The 18,380-nt window shown below is 28.8% G+C and overlaps 3 protein-coding genes across 3 annotated transcripts; 2 read left to right on the top strand and 1 right to left on the bottom strand.

Moving 5' to 3' along the window:
- Positions 1–2,322: 2,322 nt before the first annotated feature.
- Positions 2,323–6,687, bottom strand: LOC113365465 (cytochrome b5-related protein-like). Its single transcript, XM_026607018.1, has 5 exons — positions 6,675–6,687; positions 5,349–5,539; positions 4,604–4,989; positions 4,346–4,531; positions 2,323–2,894 (listed from the first exon to the last, which is right to left on the bottom strand). Exons 1-5 carry the CDS (start codon positions 6,685–6,687, stop codon positions 2,378–2,380), a joined length of 1,293 nt encoding a protein of 430 aa, XP_026462803.1. The 3' UTR covers positions 2,323–2,377.
- A 1,891-nt stretch (positions 6,688–8,578) lies between these two features.
- On the top strand, positions 8,579–14,395 carry LOC113365464 (cytochrome P450 6k1-like). Its single transcript, XM_026607017.1, has 8 exons — positions 8,579–9,367; positions 9,763–9,990; positions 10,174–10,425; positions 10,851–11,009; positions 11,741–12,694; positions 13,241–13,468; positions 13,661–13,912; positions 13,978–14,395. The coding sequence occupies exons 1-8, from the start codon at positions 8,629–8,631 to the stop codon at positions 14,145–14,147; spliced, it is 2,982 nt and encodes a 993-aa protein (XP_026462802.1). The 5' UTR covers positions 8,579–8,628; the 3' UTR covers positions 14,148–14,395.
- A 58-nt stretch (positions 14,396–14,453) lies between these two features.
- On the top strand, positions 14,454–17,736 carry LOC113365462 (cytochrome P450 6k1-like). The gene is made up of 6 exons (XM_026607016.1): positions 14,454–14,459; positions 14,501–14,517; positions 15,189–16,012; positions 16,205–16,432; positions 16,517–16,768; positions 17,570–17,736. The coding sequence occupies exons 1-6, from the start codon at positions 14,454–14,456 to the stop codon at positions 17,734–17,736; spliced, it is 1,494 nt and encodes a 497-aa protein (XP_026462801.1).
- Positions 17,737–18,380: the final 644 nt, after the last annotated feature.

Below are 18,380 nucleotides of genomic sequence, written 5' to 3'. Positions count from 1 at the left end.
TATATATGATGAAATACTTTATCTCCAAAATTGTAAAAGTCGATGGACCGGTTATTCCCGGTGAGATTACCATCAAACGTCAATACTCTTGCTTCCTAAACTCGTAAACTCTCCTAGTATCAAATGCACTAAAATATTTACTAAAATCAGAATTAAAGTAGTTGTAAGTAGCATTTTGCCTTAAGGCAAGTTGCATGAACTCCTGATACATAATTTACTTAAAACAAGAATTCAACTTCAGGTATTTAGGTAAATTTTTCACCTGTTATTTCAAAAATAATTTTTTGCTTTTCATTTCATTTTATTCATTTCTAAATATGTGTTTTATTTAGTGTGGACGTCAACTGTAATCAGTAGCTGCCTACGGAACGCTCAACGTGCATATAGTTTGGCTTAAGTGATTCATATTGGAATCGTATAAGCAAGCGGTGAAATTCTAAACTTTTATGAATTTTCATACCGCTTATCGTAGGCCTATAATATTATTTTGGTATGTTATAAGTTTTTTCCCAAATGAGTCCCAAATGATATCTTTCAAATAGTTTTAGTTGAATTTTCAAAATCGGTTCTGAATATTTCACGAAATTAAAATTATGCGCTTTCTGTTTATTCTGAAGAAACGGCTCAGCCGATCGTTGGCTGGTTTCTCGATTGAGTTTCATCAACTAGCTTTTAAATTTAGAATCACGTGTAACATAAATTATGTGTGTATGTGTATTTGTCAGCTTATAAGTGACTATATACATATTATAAGTTTGTTATAGGAAATTGATTTTTTATAAGATTGCTGTGATTTCTCATACCAGAATAATTGCCTGTCTGAGATACTGTATGCATGAATTATATAACAAGAATAAACTCATTTTCAGAATCACATAAAATGTCAAGAAAATTTAAAATTAACAAGTTCGATTTTTTGGCTAAGATATAAAATTCTACTTCTCTTCTACTTAAATGGAAATTTTATAATATTTCTCCTTAAAACAAAATTTCTTACATTTTAATTTAAATTACATATATATACGTAAAAGAATAATATTCATGTGATATTATCTAAACACCAGATACTGATTGTTACTGCATTAATTAAATAAAAAAATATATCGCACAAGAAATTTAAATAATTCTGATCATACCCTAAAATAGTACAATTCTTTTCGTATACTTATTGGATTTTTTTTGTTAATTTTTAACTTTTAATTAAAATTTTAATTTTTATTTGCTCTATGTGACATCAGCCTTATAAATCTTACTTCATATAAATATTGCAATTTATTCAGATTAATATTCAACACGTTCAAAGTCTATCAACACAATTTAATACGTTATAGCTAGAACTATTGGTAATTAGTTTTTTTAATGATGATTGTAAAACAGCGTTGAACAATTAAAAAGAAATAAACTTTGAAATATAGCATTGATACTCAAATGCAAATTCAAAGATAAATGACAAAAATGCAGCTAATTTTAAGTTTGAGGCCTATTTCATTCCAAGGATTCACCCAAATAAGTAAGCCAAAATAAGGTGGCCTAATATAGCACATTCTGTACGAACTACACTTTTTATTCTTTTATAAAAATATTTCAATTTATTATTGTTATATATACATATATATATTTAGTTAGATGTATGTTGACTGACTAGTTGACTATTATATCAAATGACTTATGTGTAGTATTTGTTGCTTTAGGCGGGCTCATATGTGACTTGTGCCCAAAAATTGATCAAAATAAGAACGTTGCTTTTTAAATTATACGTAGTTTTTGATAAATACCATGTTCTGGTTATCTGCCAATATTTATAATAAAATAATAAAAAAAATCTAGAGAAAATACAAAGATATAAAACGGATGATTAAATCGCGAATCAAAAACTATTTTGAACAACCTGTGAGGGCGTCCATTAATCACGTGATTGATTTTCTAATGATTTTTGGACCTTCCACCCCCCTGGTAATACGTGCTGATATTCAAAATTAACCCCCCGCCTACCCCGACAAACATCACGTGTATCTTTAGTTACAAAATTTTTTGAAATTTAAAGTGTTTGGATTTTTTTTAATAAATTCAGGTAAAAAATGAAAAATACACGTAATATCTTACTAGACCGTCCCTTCCCCCACGTGATATTTCGTGATTTTTTGTCACTAAAACTTTTACAAACAGCATTTTCAAACGACATATACTTGTATTAACGTACAGGATACTATTAATAATTTCCCATAAATATTTTATTTGTATCGGAAAACCAGAACATCGAATGAGCCCAAATGAGAAATGCAATCAAATTTTTGTCCAAAACACTTAGTTTCCACTGATAATATTTTGTATAATTTAATTTAAGTAAAGTTATGCAAATTTCCTAATCCAATTCTTCTTATTTTTCTACTACATCAGGAGGTATCAAGTTCGGCAATGTCCTCAACAATTGACGAAACTGCCCTTTAACTAATTCCCATTGTGAAGTAAATCGTAAATGTATTCCAAACACTTCACAAACCTCCTCAAAGGCTGGATATAAATACGGAAGTAGTGCATGATCTAAAGTTGGGAACAAATGATGCAATCCATGATCTCCAAAACTTGTCAAAACCATAAACAAAGATCCTGTAACTTCATCCCTGTCCATGACAGCATCAAGTTGGAATTTTCCAAAATCTAGATCTTTTCTATGGGCATCGTTGTGGTGATAAATTTCTGGATGATGGTGAGCAGCGTTGTAACCGATTGCTCCAAAAAAGAAACTAGCAATCATAATAATTGTAAACCAAGTTTTTAGGGTAGAAATTATTGGCAAATTTGACATAATAATCATAGCCAACGGTAATGTATATGGAATCAATTCATGCCAAAATGGGGTGAGTAGATGACCTCTTTTGATCGCCGCGTTTATTCTGGAAGGTAAACGAATTTTAGGAGTATTTTGTAAAATTCAGTGACAATTATACATTTAGAATATTAATCTAATGAAATCCTGTCAAAACGTATATAAAATTTTTGAAATTATATTTTGAATTTAAATTTTTTGGCAATTTTCAAGATCTTGATGGAACCACACGTATATTGTTTCAACAAAACTTAATCAGAACTTTCAACTTAATGAAAAAAATCTGTTTCTTCGTTTTTTTATTGAATATCATAATAAAATAACAGATTATCAGCAAATATTATGATATAAATTAATTATGTTATCATTCTGTATCTGCCTTATCAAAAATTAAATGATTCTACATCATCTGGTATTTGCCGAAGGTTTATTAGTATAATTAATTTGTGAGAAAACAGTTTTTAACTTTGCCTGATTTACTATGCAATACTACATACAAATACGTGTTCCATTGATAATATAACTAGTTGAAAGAGGCATTTAATAAATGACTTAATCAACCGAAATTGAGATTCAGATATGTAGATAAAATTTTCAACTGTTTACTTCTAAAATGAAGTTATCACTATCAATTTAATCTAAACATCAACAATAAAATTTAATCTAAACATCAATTTAATCTAAACATTGCTATTTCCAATTGATATCTCTCAGACACATTTATAATATCTGTAATTATATTTTATAATGCATAGACACTAGTGCTTGTATGTCCAACAATTAATTTTGAAGAAACGGCCCGATAGATTTTCACCTAAAACTCAGTATCAACTTTGACGAATTTTTAAAATCAAAAGATTTGCCGTAGGTACGTAATACTTTAGTATGACCTGAAAGACCATGATATCTATTGCCAAAAAATTCATAAAAATCGTCGAATTTTTTTTTTCAATCGTTAATTTTCGTGCCAGCGAACCAAAAAACTAATCAGGTCGATTTCCAACCGATATCTTTGTCATTTTAACTTCTATTAAAAATGTATAAACTTAACAAGCATTTTAATTTTAGTACAGTTAGACATTCATAAAAATATTGATTTTGAGTAAAAATTGGCAAAGTTTAAGTTTGGAAACCTATGCTTTACACCATGGCTTCTTAAACTATGTATCGCGACCCGATTTGGGGTCGCGTAGTAATATTATGGGGACGATTTTATTGTCAAAAATATATATCATTTTATAACATCACGTCTATAGATTTTTGTTGTTTTGCAACGAATTCTAAAACAATATATTGGAATATGTATATATGTATGCGGTTTCCTAATAAATAATCATAAAAAAATATTATTTTTTTTTATATTTGTGTGGGGCCGTCAACAAACTTGCAATCATAAATCGAGTCGCGAATGAAAAAAAATTAAGAAGTCCTGCTTTATACAGTTTTTCGGGTATGTTAATTCTTTCTAATTTTTAGGGGCCTATCAAATAATGTAAGTTTAAATTAATATGTTTTTACCTGAAAATATACTGCCCAAGATAGATAATAGCATAAAACAATGGCGATATAACACAAGAAACATATTTCATAAAACCTTTATCTTTTGGTTGCCAACACAAAAATGGTTCAGCAGTGCTGCATTCCATATCAACCAAAGTGTTCGGATGCAAATGATGGGATAGAACATGAGATATACGCCATTCCCTAAAATTAAATTAAAATTATAAAAAATAGAGTAAGAGTTCTGCCAAATATTATTATGCATTTTCATCTTACCTACAACTTAATAACGTTAAATTAAAAGCATACATTCTCCAGTTATTTTTCTGGTGAAAGAAATTATGTGCGGCTACTGATGTCCAAGCTAAAAATAACCCTGCGAGAAATACTAATGGCCAATAAAAAGTCGACAAGATCGAACTAATAAATGTTCCCAAAATAAGAAAATCAATAATTAATTTAGATTTTCTTCTTACTGATTTTGGTACACGTTTGATTTCTTCGCTCATACGTTGTTTCAAAGTTTTATAGAAGCCATCTTCATTAAATGTCAATAACGAGTGACTTGGTATCCTTGCTTCACGTACAAAATATTTTGGTAATAATTTTTCTGCAGTTTTTGAAATGTGATGAGCTTCAAATGCTGCAGTTATATCCATACCCTATAAAAAAGATATATTATTAAGTTGATTGATTTAGTTCTTAAAATAGACTTCAGAAAATCAGCAAGTATACATATAATAAATACTATTACCCAAGTAGATCTAAATAACATTGTCTTTTCAAGCCACAAAAGCAATTTAACAAAAACGCATTTTTCAAATACTTTTCGATAAAACGGGAAAAAGAACTTGAATTCGGGACAAATGATGCTTCTAGAAAATTCCGGAAAGTTGATGACAACTTCGGGACTGTCCGGGACGACTGGTGACTTGGTGAACTCATACTTTATTTTTGGTGTACGCATGAATATAACACATTAAAACAATATATTATTAAAATTAAAATAACCATATTTTACCTTCGTATATTCCAGCCATTCTTTGCCACCTGGATGTTTTTCAACAAATCGCGATAAATCATATAATTTGTCGTGAATTCTCCACAAGCCTTCTGCGCCTCCATCTAATCTTTGGCCTTCTAACCAATTGTCTGCAGTTCTTGGATGTTTATCTCTTAATGATGGATAGTGAGTGTGAATATCATATTTACCTAAAACAAGAATGACAGAATATCATAACCAACATATACGGTAAAAAGCGACAAGTTTGTTGATTAGGCAAATATCAAAAATCGATATTGAGAATGCACAAAATGACTATTTGCTGAGGCAATTTATATTAGCATTTTTAAATTATTAAATAATCTATAAAATTCAAATAATACAAAATTTGAGTTATTCTGCTAGTAAATCAATATCACTATCTATTTCTATAATGCAAAGCTTTTAGAGATTTTATTATTACAAAGTTCTATAAGACCTAATTTAACACACACATATATGTATGATGTATATACACACACACACACACACACACATATATATATATATATATATATTATGTATACTATGTGTGTATGTTTCTGTCGATAAAAAATTATACAAACTAAATTGCCACTAATTATTGAAAAAAATCCGCAAAATCTACGTGCGTGTTTTCATGTACATAATATGTTTTATATAACCTTCATTGATAAGTATATTTTTGTATCAGAAGTCTAAATAATGATTATTGAATTTCAGCAAATCATTACCAATTTATATATTGCATGATAATAATACACACAACCACACATATATATTTTATATATATATATATATATATATATATATATATGCATGCATACATACATATACTATTATTATTATAGCCTATGCTAGTTAAATTTTATGTAAAATTCAAATCTTTATTGAGATTTTTTTATATAAAACCATTGAAAATACCACATTTTTTAATCTAATCTTTGTTGTATTATACGTTTCGATATTCAAATTTATGTCATCATACGTGTATAATAAACATGTATATGTATAAACATTGTTAGTACTAACATGTGTTTCAGCAATTTCTCAGAAATTTTAAATTTATTTTGTTTAGTTTTAAATATTAATAATACGTTGTCATGCTGAACAAATATTATTATTTTAATGTAATAATCATATATATTTGAAACTTCCAAAATGCTATCACTATAATGCAAATCTTTTTCTCACACAATTTTAATCACATATTTGTGTAAACTATTTATGATTAATAGTCCCTAATGATGACATATGATTTTAAGTGTTATAAATGATACTTTAATTTTTATAATTTTCGTTCAATTGAATATTAATATTGTTTACCTTTACCACCCATTTTGCACTTTCTCCAAACTTAATTTTTTATGCACTTTCTCACAATAACGATTTATTTTTGTTCTTTTCACTTTGATAATTACTAATTTGTCATGGTCTTGTTCATGATGTTCACACTAATAATATTAACTTTTTGAATGCATGTGGTTCTATCACAGATTTATCACAAAATAATTCAGTCCAATGTTTACAATATAATATACATATATTTTTTATCAGATAGCGAATATAATCCATTCTTATCGTATTTCGAACTTGAACCTTTCGAGTTTGTTACGGTCCGGCGATAATTTCGAAATGAAATTTTTCGAAAATTCGAATTAAAAAACATCATAAAATATTCAAAATTTTAAAACATTTGATAATGTTTACTTTAGATATTTTAAAATTATGAATATTATAGAACTCTAAGGCTTTGCAATGTTTTGACAACTTTAATCTACAATGTACAATACCACTCAACATCAGGAGTTTAAAAATAAACAAAAAATCACAGAAAATAAAACACTGTAAGCAGAACTATATATAATCTGAGGAATATAATGACATCAAAAATGCAAATTTCTTTCATAATAATACATAAAAATTTTACATCGCAATAGACTTCTTGGTCTTAATGAATATCTTAAAATATCACAGATCTTCGAAAAGTGAGTTAATTATTAAAATTTATTACAGTTTAGAAAAAAAAAATTACAACAATAGACCGCACCATTAGGACAAGCAAGCACGCGTTTAAGCAATAAATATAAAACAAAAACATTTATTATAAGTTTTGTTTGAATTACATCAACAAAATAGCATTAATTAGTTCTTAGTGAGAGCAAAAATTTCATTTTCAAAATTTGTTTTAGTTGAAAATTTTATCTAAAAATCTAAATCTCCATTCTTATTGATTAAGTTTATTATTTACATATATCGGGAAATTTATTCAACTTGCCTTGGTAAAATGCCACTTACAACTAGCTAGTTCATTATTAGGACCACCTTACAGTAAGATAAGATAATGAAAAGCAAAAAATCAATAAACAGCGATTTTGAATCCATGTTTACTATTACATAGTTTATTTTTAAAGTTACTTTTATATATCGCACATAGTCAAAATAATCTAATTTTATTACTTTATAGCAATAGAAAGTAATAGCAATTTTTTTAATTTATAGCAAGTAGTAAGATAATAGAAAAAGCTTAATTGAGAATAATCTAAATATTTAAAAATAAAATTTAAATCTTTTGTTCAGAGTTAATAAAAATAAGCCAGTAAAAATATTTTGCATTTACAATTTAGAATATTTTGCGGTTGTCAAAATATTTGAAATATCCGCCTCGCCAAATTAATTTCTTGTGATCTATTATTTTCATTAATAGTTTAAGCCTTTCCACTCCGATGCTGTTGCTCCGTCTGCAAATTAAATATAAAACTTGCAATTCGCCAGTGGAAATGGTTAATTATTTGATTTAATTCTATGAAATCTAATTGTTTATAAAGTGCTGATCTTATTATTTCTGCATCAGAAAGTAACAAAATCATTATCATCTTACAAAGATACAAATTATTGTCTTCCAAAGATGCAATGGATAAGATAAGTAATTATATCTTGCGTGCTGAAAATTTGTTTACATAATCGTTGCGAATTGTCATGATTATAAATTATAGGTTTATCGGTATTGAAAAATACAATGGACACACTTAGTATCTTTCATAATTATTGCGCGAAATTCAATCAAAAATATTTTGTACATCAATCATTTCAATTTAAGCCACCGGGCTAAGAAGAAGTAATGGCTCTAATATTTGATACCGTTTTAAAAGATATTACAGCGATATTAGCTGTAATTTTTGCTATTATTTATATTTATTTCCTAAACGCGTTTTCGTATTGGTCTAGAAGAGGTATACCGACAATTAAACCAAGTTTTCCATTTGGAAATGTCGCACCCATGTTCACTTTAAGGAAATCTATGGGTGAAAATGTGACTGATTTATACAATAAAATCAAAGCTCCATTTTTTGGAATGTATGTGTTTGCAACACCGAGGCTAGTTATTAAAGATCCACAAATAGTGAAGTTGGTTTTAGTTAAAGATTTTCAACATTTCCAAGATCGTGGAAACGAGATTGATCCAGAGAAAAATGCTTTAGTAGCACATTTGTTCAGTTTAGCAGGCAACCACTGGAAAAACTTAAGGAACGCATTGACACCTGCGTTTACTTCTGGAAAATTGAAAATGATGATGAACACAGTTATAAAATGTGGTGAAAATTTGCAAATATACCTCGAAGAAAAAGCTAAAGGCCAGGAAGTTTTGGAATTCAAAGACCTGGCAGCGCGTTACACCACAGATATCATTTCTTCCGTAGCAATGGGTATTGATGTTAATTCCATCAAAAATCCTAATGATGAATTTCGAAATATCGGTAGAAGGATCTTCGATTTTTCGACTACTTGGGAAGCTGTGAAGAATATTATGTTTTTCACATCTCCAGAATATTTGAAGACCCTTAATATATCTGTGGTTAAACCAGATGTACACGACTTTATGACAAATGTAGTTGAGCAAACTGTAAATTATCGAGAACAAAGTGGTGTCATGAGAAACGATTTTATGCAACTTCTGATACAATTGAGAAATACTGGCAAAATTAGAGACGATGATGACATGAAAGTGGAAATTCAGAGTAAGTAGACTCCAATAAATTTTACGCAATATATAAAGGTGTTAAAGAAATTTAAGCAAAATTTACTCTATTCAATCGTCGAGCTAAATTCCAATAATAATATTGAAACTTATTTTTATTCTAAAGTATTCTTTATAGTTGTTGTCGAACAATTCAGAATAACTGGAGGGGTCGCGAAAACAAAATTGCCAAATTGGATTTTATAATGATAACATAAACTTCTCTTTCGTACAGCTAATTATTCATTTAGTTTTAATTTGAGTTCTAGTCGCATAGAAAGTTGAAAAGAATTCAAAACATAAAAAGGATACCTGAGAAAGAAAATGAATACTTTTTCTGATTTCAACAACTTACCATAAGGAAAGGCATTTTAATGAGTTATTTTCAAATTTCAGAGGAGAAACAAATGTCTCTGGAAGAGATAACTGCAGAGGTGCACTTGTTCTTCCTTGCTGGATTTGAAACTTCGTCCATAACAATGTCATCCTTCTTCTACGAAATGGCAAGGAATCCAGAAATTATGAGGAAGGCACAAGCCGAAGTTGATTCCTGCGTTGCAAAACATGGAGGATTCACCTATGATGCCATGAACGAAATGAAATACCTGGAAAATTGTATAAATGGTAAGTTAAAAAAAATTGATAATTGAAATGCTTAAAAACAATGATTGGCAAAAATTATAAATTTTTCCATATATTATTGGTGTTTTGCTAAATGCATTGTATTGTTGATTATGATAAGAGTGTAATTGAGATAACAAAGATGACTATTATCGATTTAGTACAATTCCTCTAAATATGTTCCAGAAACTCTTCGCATTTACACTGCCCTACCATTTCTACTACGCCAGTGCTCTATTGACTACAAAATTCCTGGACACGATGCAGTAATTCCTAAAGGAACCAGGGTGCTGATACCATTAATGGGTTTACACAGAGATCCTGAATATTTTCCAGATCCGTTGAAGTACGATCCTGACCGTTTTAGTGATGAAAGAAAAGGATCCATTGTTCCTTATACGTATATCCCTTTTGGTGAAGGAAAACGAGCCTGTATAGGTGAGATAAATTAAAACAATAGACAATAATTGGTAATTGGAAAGAAAATTTAAGCAATATATAAAATAGAAAATAGACATTTTATATGAGTAAAAATAAATTTAATCAATTTTGTTTATCAGTAATTTATGATAAACTTCATGTACGTCCAGTTTAAATGTTAAGACATTACCTGGAGGTAACTCCTTAATGTGAGAGCATCTTCTATTTCTTGAACTTTTGCTTTCAATCTACTGAGTACTACTTTTTCATTTGCTACCTTCTTGGATGCATTTTATTTTCCCAAATCTTCTCCAATACTACACACAACTCCATATTTCTGACTGGCAGCATGTAAAAAAATTAAAATATCATACTCATTACATTTTTTTTGTATAAACATTTATGATTTTAGATTACGAACTATATATCTTTTACACCTCTAGGTATGCGTTTAGGAAAAATGCAAGTAAAAGTTGGTTTAGCAATGGTGCTTCAAAAATACGACATTCTGAAATGTTCCAAAACATCCACAGAGTTTCAACATGATCCAACAACTGCTGGTGTGGTTCACTTAGGAGGAATTTGGCTAAAGGTTGCTCCTCGTAAACAATAAAAAATGATATTAATTTAGAAATAATTTTTATACTAAGAATACTTTATATTTGCTCGTATTTTCAGCAACAAATGCTATATAATTATATAAAATAGAAGAAAAACAACTTGAAAAGTCGTGACGGTATATTTATGTATGAATATTTTTAGCATTATTGTAATTTATCGAATAATAGGTAATGTTTATTTAGACATGAATTATAATATAAATGGATTCGGAAATAATATATGTACAAAAAAACTCATAAATAAATTATAATTATGGCAATCATTTAGATAAGCATTTGTTCTATGATATGTCTTTAAGCATTCGTTCTAAGATATGTCTTTTCAATTGTCTTTAACGATGTAATTATAATCACTGTTCATTAATTTCTGTTAATATAAATGATTGTATGATGACATAATAAATATTTTATCATATATAAGATGTCTATGATATGTCTTTTAGCATTCGTTCTAAGATATGTCTTTTCAATTGTCTTTAACGATGTAATTATAATCACTGTTCATTAATTTCTGTTAATATAAATGATTGTATGATGACATAATAAATATTTTATCATATATAAGATATGCCATTATGCGATATGAAATCGTTTGGATTCGGCGTAAAAACAACTTTATCAAAATCATGAATAAGCATTATTTATGAAGCGCGTTAACAGTTGATAATCTGTGGTATATTTTTGGCAAAGTAACACGAAAAAATAATTGATATGTACTAGTCGTGTAATTATAATATTTTATTGCGTGAATAAAAGTGAAAAGGTGAAAATGTTCGACTTTATCCAATATGTGTTTGAAGTTTTGGTGGCCGTTCTGGTGTTAGTACTTGCAGCAACTTACGTATATTTCAAACACTCTTTCACATTCTGGGAAAAAAGAAATATTCCATCAATTGCACCAACTTTTCCTTTCGGAAATGTAGAACCTGTGTTTAGATCCAAAAAATCAATGAGTCAAAATATAGCTGATTTATACAACAGCATAAAAGCGCCATTCTTCGGTATTTATGTGTTTTGTATACCCAGATTGGTAGTAAAGGATCCAGAATTGATCAAGTTAATTTTGGTGAAGGACTTCCAATATTTCCAAAACAGGGGCAATGAATTTGACTCAAAATCCAACGCTTTGCAATCGAATTTATTTAGCATATCAGGAGATTCTTGGCAAAAATTAAGAAATGCTCTGTCACCGGCATTTACATCGGGAAAACTTAAAGCTATGATGGAGATTATTATTAGATGCGGTAAAAATTTGCAAGAATTTCTTGAAGAAAAATCCAACAGTAAAGAAGAACTCGAATTCAAAGACTTGGCTGCAAGATACACAACAGATGTAATTTCTTCAGTAGCTTTAGGCAATGAAGTAAACTCAGTGAAAAATCCAAATCACGAATTTCGCGAAATTGGCAGAAAAATATTTAATTTACCCACAAGATGGGATGTTGTCATGTCCATTATGTTTTTCATGTCACCTGAAATCCTGAATAAATTTAAATTGGCAAATATAAGTCGTGAAGTTTATGATTTCATGATGAATGTTGTTAGACAAACAGTGACCTTTAGAGAAGAAAATAATATAACAAGACCTGATTTCATGCAACTTTTGATTCAGTTGAGAAATGGTGGTGAAATTACAGATGATGATGACATGAAAATCAAAGTACAAGGTAATAGAATGATATCATAAAAAATGATAGCCAACAAATGTTTTTTTGATACCTATACATTTTTGAGTATTTTATAAAAAAATGTATACATTAGGGTGGTCCTTAAAATGGTCATTTTCGAATTTCCTTGCTCCCATGATCTCAAATGGTTCCAAATTGATAAAAAACAATTCTCTGAAAGTTTTGGCTCTTAATATTGTCTTTTAGATAGAGCGCAATTCAATCAAAGTTGTGTATGGAAATAGCATGAACAAATTTTCAAAAATTTTGAGCGTAGAATTTTCAATAAAAATGACACAAATTTTCACTTTTAATTCATTTGTCGCTAAGTTGTACCTAAAAAATTTTTTTTTCATGCTATTGCCATACGAAGTTTGATTGAATTGCGCACTATCTAAAAGTTAATATTAAGAGCTAAAACTTTCAGAAAATTATTTTTCATTAATTTGGAACCATTTGAGCCCTTGGGAGCAAGGAAATTAAAAAATGTCTATATTAAGGACCACCCTAATGTATATGTATGATTCTTACTTGCGATTCTTTCAGGAGAAAAGCAGTTATCCTTGGATGCTATAGCATCAGAAGTGAATTTGTTCTTCTTGGCTGGTTTCGAAACATCTTCTATAACAATGTCATCATTTTTCTATGAAATGGCACAAAACCATGACATCATGCGAAAAGCTCAAGCAGATATTGATGCAAGTGTCGCAAAACATGGAGGTTTTAACTATGAAGCAATGAATGATATGAAATATTTGGAAAATTGCATTAATGGTAAGAAAATTACAAACAAATGTATATGACTGTAGTCTTACCCTAATATATCTATGTTATGATTGAAAATTTGCATTTGCTCTCCATGATAATATATAATTTTGATTCTTTACCAGATTCTGATTCGTACAGGAACTTTAGTTAATAGAAGGCCAAATGCTTTTTAATGCCAAAAGATTGTTTTTATTACAGAAACTCTCCGGATTTATACAACGTTACCATTCCTTGTTCGCGAATGCTCAATAGACTACAAAATTCCTGGACACAACGCATTCATTCCAAAAGGCACCAGAGTATTGATACCGTTAATGGGTCTCCACCGAGATCCAGATCATTTCCCAAACCCAATGAAATTTGATCCAGACCGATTCAGTGATGAGCGTAAAGGTTCCATAAAACCTTATACATATTTTCCTTTTGGAGAAGGAAAAAGGGCATGCATTGGTAATAAAGAATTACATCAAAATAATAATATTGTTATGAAATATGTTATAGAATTTTACTTTTAGGCATGCGTTTGGGAAAAATGCAAGTGAAAATGGGATTGGCAATGGTGCTTCACAAATTTGATATTTTGAAATGTTCTAAAACATCAGAAGAATTCCAGCATGATCCTACTACTGCGGGTGTTGTACATTTAGGTGGAATCTGGCTGAAAGTAGCTAAACGAAAAGTTTAATGAGTAATAGATAATTAGTATCAAAATTCGTCTAGTTTATACTCACCGAGAAAACATTGATTCTTAATTAAAAATATTTTAAAATGCGCAAATCACGTAGATGATTTGCACTTCAGTCAGTTGATGGTCAAAATTTTGAGCCATTTTGAGCCGAATTTCTTTCATGTTATTTTCTTTCCGTCGTTAATCAAGTCCATTATTATTTATAGTCGGACTTTTCACTTGACGTTGTTATTTCAAAAAAAGATTCCACCTCAGTTTTGTGTTCATTTTTAACTTCTTCACTGTATTTGCATATATTCAACTATGTTGGTACATTTAATCTTAGTCAGGATATTTTTGTCTTAATCCAGGATATTTTAGTCCTGATGTATTATTATTATAAGTAGTTTAATACTAACTTATATAAATAAGAATTCCAAACTCTTCTATAACATATTATAATTATTATAAAAAAAAATTAATTGAGTAGCTAAAATCGAATAATACGAACAAAAAAACTCGATTGAAATATCGATTGATAATTGCAGAACTGATATCACTGAGCTAATATTTTGACTCAGGAATAATTACATTTGCATATTAAGTAAAAATGCAAATTTCGCCAAACATTAATTATTTTTAAAATTTTTAGTAATAAGGTGCAGTATAGCATTTTATGAAATATTTATTTGTAAATTCGATGTATTTCTAAATACATAATTATAGATAATTAATTTTGTAAATAAAAATCAGTTGTATCCAACGTATTTATTTAAAGTGATAACCTTTTAGTCGTTAGTAAAACTTATCTCTAACAGATTGTACCAAAATAATTGTGCTGGTCATTTAATAATATTGTCACATCATCGTTCATAACAAATCCACTACGAGTTTGAATTTTTGTGTACTAACATAAACTTGTATTAATTCTAATTGGTGTAAAATTATAATAAACATTTCAGTTACTAAAAGAAGCCAAAACTTCAAAATGATATTCTTAAATAATGTATTAACAGTAATTATTGCAATAATTGTAATAATTATTACAGTAATTTATAGTTATTTTTTGTATTCATTTACTTATTGGAAAAGAAAGGATGTACCATACATCCAACCTTCTTTTCCATTTGGTAACATAAGTGCAATGTTTTTCCGAAAACAGTCAATGAGCCAAGTGATGTCAAACTTATACAACAGTGTCCAAAAACCATTTTTTGGTATATATGTATTCCTTTTCCCACGATTGGTGGTAAAAGATCCCGAGTTAATAAAAATGATAATGGTAAAAGATTTTCAGAACTTCCAAAACAGAGGAAATGAGTTTGATCCCAAAACAAATGCTTTGGCATCGAATTTATTTAGTTTATCTGGTGAGGCTTGGGTAAAATTGAGGAATGTTCTATCACCAGCTTTTACATCTGGAAAACTGAAAGTTATGATGGAAACGATCACAAAATGCGGAGAACAACTTCAAGAACATTTATCAGAAAAGGCAAAGAACAGTGAAGTAGTTGAATTTAAGGATTTGGCAGCAAGATACACGACTGATATAATTGCATCAGTAGCTTTTGGAATAGACGTAAACTCTGTAAAAAATCCTGACGACGAATTTCGACAAATTGGTAAAAAGATCTTCCAAGTATCCAATTATAAAGACTTTATCGTGAAGTTATTGTTCCACAATTGCCCGGAATTGATAAATTTATTAAGAATTTCAATTATTAATGCTGATGTGTACAAATTTATAATGAATATTGTACAACAGATTGTGACTCTTAGAGAGAAAAAAGGAGTAGTGAGAAATGATTTTATGCAGATGCTCATACAGTTACGGAATTCAGGAAAAGTTAATGAAGATGATGGCATGAAAGTTAAAATCAAAGGTAGGTAAACTTTTTTTTTAATAATAATATTTAACGATCCAGTTGTGGAAAAGTGGAAAAAATGCAGATTAGTTGCTGGTTGCTCCCAACCTCGCCTAGATCGGTATCAAGCAGTATGACGCTGGACATCACTAATCACCACGATCATAAGTCATATTAGTAAAAGCTACTATAAAATAATTTACATTTCAGATGCAAAGCTTTTATCGATTGAAGCAATTGCTGCTGAAGCTCGCTTATTCCTTGCAGCAGGTTTTGAAACATCTTCAATGACAATGTCTTCATTTTTTTATGAAATTTCCCAAAACCCATACATTATGAAAAAAGTCCAGAATGAAATCGATACTTGTGTTAAAAGGTATGGTGGTTTTACATATGAAGCCCTGAACGATATGAAGTATCTGGAAAATTGCATAAGCGGTAATCAGCACTAACACCTAATTAACCATCAATACAAATAATTTACCCAATATCAAATTAATTCTCTCATTCTATTTTTAATAGAAACATTACGTCTGTATCCTGTTTTGCCTTCACTGACAAGGGAGTGTTTAACTGACTACAAAATTCCTGGAAGCAAAACAGTAATTCCGAAAGGTACCAGGGTATTGATTCCGCTATTGGGATTGCAAAGGGATCCTAAATATTTTTCAAATCCTGAAAAGTTTGATCCTGATCGATTCAGTGATGATCGCAAAGATTCAATTACACCATACACATACATGCCATTTGGTGAAGGAAGAAGGGCCTGCATAGGTAAATATATATAGTCACATGGTATACATTTTGGGATTAAAATTTTTAGTCATGAAAAAAAAAATGATTTGAAGTAAGAATAAATCAAAAATAATAGAAGTAAGAATACATCAAAAATAATATTTAATAGCAAGCAACGATTCTATTTTTACGAATCAATTGAATGCAGATGAAATTTAAAGTAATTCACAAATAGTGATAGTTCTAAAAGAAAAAATTATAAACCACTTTACCTCTAATTAAATCCTATTCATCATGAAATCAAGATTAATTTTGCAGCAAAATATTTATTTAATTGATGAAGTTGAAACTCAAATTATTCCATGATGAATAAATATTATAAAACAACCCACATAGATTTATTTAGATTTTAAGTGGTTCATAAATATTCTTATGTGTCATAATATTTGAGTTTACGAATACTATACAGATGAGATGGCGTAAGAATTTACTTAATGACGTATGTTAATAGCAAATATAAGAAACTTTCAATTGGCGTGCGCTCTATCTAAATGTTTATATTAAGAGCTAATACTATTAGAGATTTATTTTTTATGCATTTGGAAGCGTTGGCGCTCTTGGGAGCAAAGAAATTCAAAAATGTCTTTGTTAAGGACCACCCTAATATATAGAGATCTACAGAATTACATTTCTAATTCCATGATGTTGTTGTTTTATCCATTAGTAAACACATGCAATAATTAAATTATATACATACATAAAAAGGAAAAAAATCTAGATTTAATAAAGCTTATCAATTTTCAGCACTTGCTATTTAAAAATTAACTTTTCTTTTTTTAGGTATGCGATTGGCAAAATTGCAAATGAAAGTTGGATTGGCTATGACATTATATAAATTTGATATTTTGAAAAGTGCAAAAACTTCGCAGAAATTTCGACACGATCCAGAATCATCAGGAGTTTCACTTTTGGGTGGAATTTGGCTCCAAATTGCACACCGAAAATAAAAATTACTGTTTTCATCATCAATAATAATAATCTATATGAGTTCATTTCCAAATGACGAATTTCTTATAACCTAGTTTTATAGATAAGTATTTTTTTAATTTTATAATATTTTTATATATTTAAATACTAGTTGGTGTATGGCATCGTGCCTTAAGGCAAATTGCTGGAACTTTCGAGGAATATTAAATGTTTTCAAATTAATTATTATAAATACTGTAACATTGCCTAATATTTATAAGAATTATATGAACTGAATCACAAAGTTAAAATTATTTACTTGGAGTATATAAGTGAGCTTTAGAACTAGCCATTATTAAAATTAAAATCTGAATTATTTTCGATATACAAAAAAATTTTTTTTTCGAAAACAATGGAATTTAAAAATACCTGGCCAAATTATTCAAATTGATATAAAATTCATTTATGATATGATAATGATTTCTGCGCAACATTTTATGAATGAAGATGATATAATAAACAAAATAAACGTCCGAAATATTGCCAAAATAGTTTTATTACAAATCACGAATTTTCATTAAAATATTCTATCATTAAATTAGTTAAACTATTAAGTCTAATTTAAACTACATGATTATCAACAAGTTAAGTTATTATACTACACTTATATTAATATTAATATAAT

The sequence above is a fragment of the Ctenocephalides felis genome, unplaced genomic scaffold, assembly GCF_003426905.1.
Source record: "Ctenocephalides felis isolate EL2017-DRISC unplaced genomic scaffold, ASM342690v1 CF-g0.4_SCAFFOLD_01033, whole genome shotgun sequence".
NCBI lineage: Eukaryota > Metazoa > Arthropoda > Insecta > Siphonaptera > Pulicidae > Ctenocephalides > Ctenocephalides felis.
The sequence above is the reverse complement of the archived record's forward strand: the minus strand, read 5'-3'. Positions and strand labels throughout refer to the sequence as shown.

Excerpts from the sequence above, each read along its gene's own strand:
- LOC113365465 (XM_026607018.1), bottom strand. Across the intron at positions 4,990-5,348 it reads AATGGCTGGAATATACGAAG|GGTATGGATATAACTGCAGC; the intron begins GTAAAATATGGT and ends TCTTTTTTATAG. Across the intron at positions 4,532-4,603 it reads TTAACGTTATTAAGTTGTAG|GGAATGGCGTATATCTCATG; the intron begins GTAAGATGAAAA and ends ATTTAATTTTAG.
- LOC113365464 (XM_026607017.1), top strand. The coding sequence starts at position 8,629 with ATGTTCACTTTAAGGAAATCTATGGGTGAAAATGTGACTGATTTATAC. Across the intron at positions 9,991-10,173 it reads CCTGGAAAATTGTATAAATG|AAACTCTTCGCATTTACACT; the intron begins GTAAGTTAAAAA and ends AATATGTTCCAG. Across the intron at positions 13,469-13,660 it reads TTTGGAAAATTGCATTAATG|AAACTCTCCGGATTTATACA; the intron begins GTAAGAAAATTA and ends TTTTTATTACAG.
- LOC113365462 (XM_026607016.1), top strand. Across the intron at positions 16,433-16,516 it reads TCTGGAAAATTGCATAAGCG|AAACATTACGTCTGTATCCT; the intron begins GTAATCAGCACT and ends TATTTTTAATAG. Across the intron at positions 16,769-17,569 it reads AGGAAGAAGGGCCTGCATAG|GTATGCGATTGGCAAAATTG; the intron begins GTAAATATATAT and ends TTCTTTTTTTAG.